Source organism: Sinocyclocheilus rhinocerous, unplaced genomic scaffold, assembly GCF_001515625.1.
Source record: "Sinocyclocheilus rhinocerous isolate Xijiao unplaced genomic scaffold, SAMN03320098_v1.1 scaffold134, whole genome shotgun sequence".
Lineage (NCBI taxonomy): Eukaryota > Metazoa > Chordata > Actinopteri > Cypriniformes > Cyprinidae > Sinocyclocheilus > Sinocyclocheilus rhinocerous.
In genome coordinates this window covers 292,216-297,680 of record NW_015631070.1, presented here as the reverse complement: position 1 = coordinate 297,680, position 5,465 = coordinate 292,216, and the positions used below count along the sequence as shown (strand labels likewise).

At 35.2% G+C, this 5,465-nt stretch overlaps 1 protein-coding gene across 1 annotated transcript in view; it reads right to left on the bottom strand.

Annotated features, from left to right (window-relative positions):
- LOC107741494 (SEC14-like protein 2) overlaps nt 1-5,465 on the bottom strand; it is a 25,629-nt gene that overhangs the window by 9,420 nt on the left and 10,744 nt on the right. Inside the window, exons 4-9 of the mRNA XM_016554239.1 lie at nt 4,142-4,204; nt 2,821-3,009; nt 2,174-2,269; nt 2,012-2,072; nt 1,771-1,854; nt 1,064-1,170 (exon numbers count right to left, since the gene is read on the bottom strand). Of these exons, the coding sequence (XP_016409725.1) occupies nt 1,064-1,170; nt 1,771-1,854; nt 2,012-2,072; nt 2,174-2,269; nt 2,821-3,009; nt 4,142-4,204 (600 nt within the window). The remainder of the gene's footprint in view (nt 1-1,063; nt 1,171-1,770; nt 1,855-2,011; nt 2,073-2,173; nt 2,270-2,820; nt 3,010-4,141; nt 4,205-5,465) is intronic.

Genomic DNA, 5,465 nt, shown 5'->3' with positions numbered 1-5,465 from the left:
GAAGCAGGCGTTGATCTTCTTCTGCGGAGGCGGTGCTTATCCACACTATTACATCAGAGTCGTACATTCCACAAGCTGTTGTTTTGGCAGACTGCCTTCAATATAAGCTGTTTTTAGGTTTGAGTTCTGAAACTTACAGGATGTTTTTATAGTACAATGACCTCTTATATGTCAAAAGATCAAGGGAACTTTGGTTTCTCAATTCATGACCCCTTTAACTTCAAATGCATTCTCTGAAACCTCTCAATATTTTACACAGGTGATCTGAGTGCAGTTCAGCACAGATGTAAACAGTTCAATAAACAATCAAACTCAGAAATTCTTTAAATTTCTAAAATCAAGAATCCTACAGTACTTCAATGCTGAGTTCAGAGTAAAGTATCAGACAGAGGATGCTCTATGTCAATCGAGAAAATCGGTTTTGCACATGGGTTAGACCTCAAGGTTAAACAGAAACTGCTGACTAATTCTCATGTGGATTTCGCAGCTTCCTTAATATTAGGGATGCATGATATTATCGGACCAATATCGAAATTGGCCGATAATTGCTTTACATGTAAATATCGGCATTGGCCCGATATGAAAAATTATGCCGATATCTCTTGCCGATAAGAGGAATACATTAACTCACATGTGCTCAGGGTGTGCTAGCGATTAGATGATGTCAACAGTGCGATTAGATCACGTCAATGGTGATTGGATTCAGTGTTTTGGATTGCTGCATTTAAACTGAGAATACACGTACACATTTGGTGTATAGAATAAACACGTCATTATAAAAGAACTTTATTATTGTTTATTTAATTCTAACAAATAAGTTCCTGTTAAAAACTAACCAAAATTAAAAATAATTATATATCGTATCGGCATCGGCCAAAATGAGTTGAAAATTATCGGCATATCGGATATCGGCAAAATCCAAGATCGTGCATCCCTACTTAATATCTTAAGTGCCATTAAATTTTGACTAAAGAAAAAATAACTGTGTAGTTACACCTGAACATTATCTCGTTAGCAAGTCAATGTCACTCAGAATGATGTGTGCCCTTTGTTTTTTACTCACCCTGGTTCTACATCTGGGGTCACCATCAGGGTCAGTCAGTTTGCCTCCATAGTACGCTGGGAGCTCCTCAGGGTCGATGTATTTCTGTAAAACCTCCAGCCAGTTTGCTAAGAAGACAGAAACAGAAGCTTCTGTTGAGAATTTTGACGCTCAGCAGTTACAAACAAAACACACGAAACACACTTACAGCAAATAATTCAAATGGAAGTTTGGCAAGCGAGCTAGAGGGTATAAAATAGTCACTGACAATGCCAGTTTGTCTGAACAGCACAAGCATTGTACAATAATCTTGCTGGTTTGGTCTGTTCATCCTAGCATCAATTCTAAAAACTACCTACAGCCTTTCTGTTTCTATTGTTTTTAAGAATTCTGAGCAAATACTGTGTAAAAATACTGATAGAATGTCAAACATACAGTATGCACACAATCAAGATGAATACCCAGAATATTCCTTTAGGAAACTAAAGCAACATGAAAAACACTCTGCTTGTATGATGCATTTATTTTTAGAAATTCCCAATTTTATATTTTAGAACACAGAATGGGGGCAACGGTCTAGAAACACAAATATTTTTTGTATTCTTCAAATTTTTTTTTTCCATACTTCTCCAGACCTAGAAATGACTAAAATCAAATTCCATACTTTTCCATACTGCGTAGGGTCCCTGAAAAGACATTAGTGCAGTAAGATATGTGTGTTCGCTTACATCCCAGTACGACGACCTTCCGGCGACTGTCCTCACTCAAAAAATGTTTCACCAGATTGTAAGCCACAGGAAACAGTTTGGGTGCTGCAACAGAAACAGTCTTGAGATTCAGATATTTCAAAAGCGGTATATCACAGTGACATGCAAAATATGTATTGCTTATTAAATAACTCCTAGGTGTGAAAATATTCCAAATTAATAACTTTGGAAGTTTGAAATAAGTTTCGAAAATACTACTGACCTTTAATGACAAATATCCTCTTGAGTCCCTCTGGATAGTTATCTTCAAACATAGTGAGAACCTATGAAAAAACATTAAAGACATAAATATGAGCCTAATGCAACTGAAAGAACTAAACAATATATTAATAATTGAGACACATTAAAAAAATAATAAACACACCTCTCCATAAGTCTCTATAGCAGGCTTATATAAGTGCTTCATTCCCAGACCTTCACAGTCATAGACCATAGTAATGGACTCAATGTTCCTACCCAACTGCGAGAGACGAAAGAGAAAACAGACAGACATAAACTATTAAATATGCATAAAACCATTATATGATTCATTATAACCTCTATTCTTTGGTGAAAGTAAAAGTTTATAAGTCTAGAATAAATTACATGATTTTGTGTCAGTTTGTTTTTTTCAGGGTTTCTAAACATTTTTGTCAGCTGAACTCACCGGATGTAAAATATTTATTTGAAGTACACTGAGAATTTAGGATAGCATTTCAATAATTTAACTACTATTATTTGCATATCAACAGTTGGTTATTTTGATGTTGGTTAATGGTCACATGGCATGCAAGTAAACATAATATATTTCATAGTTTGTGTTTTATTTTGATTGTTTTCATTTTAAAATTCTTTATATACAGTATAGGGCTGCATGACAAATTATACTGCCATTATTTTGTCATATTTTGCAATTGTACAAAGTCCCTAAAGGGACATGGTGATGGTTAAAAAAATTAAATAGGAGGAAAAAATTTATTTTAATGCTTTTACATTCACTTGCAAAGTTTTTCCTCACAGCTGCACACCTACCCGTTCGCTCTGTAGGTCGCACTCTTTCTGCAGAATCTCACAGTCTCTGACTTTAGACTTGATTAAGTCCTGCTTGGACGCCGAATGCATCAGACCCTTAGGGTCCAAAGGTCCGATGACATCATACCAGACCGGGCTCCCTTCACGATCATGGCCACACATCCCACCAGACAGATACTTGTCTATTACCTGAGCACAAAAATAAACATCAAGAGTAAATCACAGAATTAATTAACCTACTAACTTACAAAAAATTTTCATTAAGAAATGACCATGTTTATAATGAGAGTGGGCAGGTCAGCCATTTCATCATAATAGAGGTCATATGCACAGAAGTCTTAAAGGGATAGTTCACCCAAAAATGACACTCATGTTGTTCCAAACCTGTATGAGTTTCAATATTGGTAACCAAACCTAACCATTGACTTCTAGTGTTTTTTTTATGCTATGGAAGTCAATGGCTACCTCAGCCCTTTGTTTCCCAACATTCTTTAAAATATCATTTCATCATAATAGAGGTCATATGCACAGAAGTCTTAAAGGGATAGTTCACCCAAAAATGACACTCATGTTGTTCCAAACCTGTATGAGTTTCAATATTGGTAACCAAACCTAACCATTGACTTCTAGTGTTTTTTTTTATGCTATGGAAGTCAATGGCTACCTCAGCCCTTTGTTTCCCAACATTCTTTAAAATATCTTCTTTTGTGTTCAACAGAAGAAAGAAACTCATACAGGTTTGGAACAACATGAGGGTGAGTAAATGATGACAATTTCATTTTTTGAGTGAACTATCCCTTTAAAGGTACAGTAGCAAAAACCACCTGTTCTATTCTTGAGGTCAAAAAAACATGCCTGTTTTATGGATTAATGTACTAAAACGTCAATTCCAAATTGCACCTTTTAATCAATGGAAAACTCTTACATTGAAAAGAATAAAAATGTCTAATATTTACATTTTTGATAATAATAATAATACCAGTTTTTTGAGCAGCAAATTAGCATATTAGAATGATTTCAGAAGGATCATGTGACGCTGAAGACTGGGGTAATGATGCTGAAAATTCAGCTGTACCATATACTGTATTAATGAATATATAATAAACAACTTTTAAAAATACTATTCACCAATAATACTGTTTTTGACAGTATTTCTGATCAAATAAATGCAGCCTTGGTGAACAGAATAATCTTCTTTCTAAAATAATACAATGTTACTGATCTCAAATTTGAACAACAGAAAAATATATAATAAAAAAAAAACAGATATGTTATATATGAAATACATGTGTTCTTTTATCCTAAAACAAATGTGTCATACCTCTGGCACCTGCCACTCCGTAAGGATGGTGTCAACTTTCATGTGTTTCCGAAATTCCATGTGCTGCACATGAAAAACAACACATGATTAAAAACATGCCTGTGTGTTTGCCCTAAAACTATATTTACATGATCAGGATTGAGAACCAGCATCACAGCAACCTTTGACAGCGTTATCAGTTCTGTCTGAACAACATCATTTGCCGCCCTGAGTCTCTGTGTGTTAGTTAGATACTGCTGTGCTTTGACCTGAGGTTCAATGGATACTGGTAACAGAGTTCAGAGATACAACAAGATGGCGAGCAAAAGGTCTGTAATAAAAAACCCATGGACTACAGAAGCATCACTCACACAATGGGAAAGCAAACAGCACTTTGAACACCCAATAGCATAGAATGATCACGCTGTAATCGCCCATAAGCTGTGATTAGGCAGTGACGTGACTCATTATTTAAAACCTGAAAAGCACACTTGACTGCAGAACTGCTATCTGTACCACATTCTAAGTCATCTCTTATGCACACCAAGGCTGCATTCATTTGACCTAAATTACAGTAAAAACAGTTTTTTCTATTTTATAGTCAGCATCATTACTCTAGTCTTCAGTGTTACATGACTCTAAACCTTTGAATGTTAGAGTATCACGGTTTCCACAAAATATTAATCAGTAGAATGATTTCTGAAGGATCATGTGACACTGAAGACTGGAAAATTCTGAAACTTCAGCTTTGCATCACAGTAATAAATTACATTTTTTAATTACAATTAGTTCAATTTTAATACTATTTCACAATATTGCTCTTTTTACTATATTTTGATCAAATAAATGCAGCCTTGGTGAACATAAGAGACTAATATATAAAACATTGAAATTTTTTGTTGTTGTTTTTTTAGCTTTATCAACAAGTGATGAAATCAGCAATCCTCTCTTTGAAATCCAATCACAAGAGTTTCACCAGGTGTAAACGGGGCCTAATATTAGTGAGATCATATTACATACAGTTATTCAACATGTCATTTAAAGGGGTCATATGATGCTATTTCAATTTTTCCTTTCTCTTTGGAGTGTTACAAGCTCTTGGTGCATAAAGAAGATCTGTGAAGATCTGTAAAGTTGCAAAGACTAAAGTCTCAAATCCAAAGAGATATTCTTTATAAAAGTTAAGAGTCAACCACGCCTACCTAAAACGGCTCGTTCTAACACGCCCCACATGTCTACCTCACTATGTGGGAAGATTTGCATAACGCCGCCCAAATGTTCACGCAAAGAAAGAAGACCTAACTTTATTCTCGCTGTAGTTTTGTTGTTGCCGCCGCCATGTCGT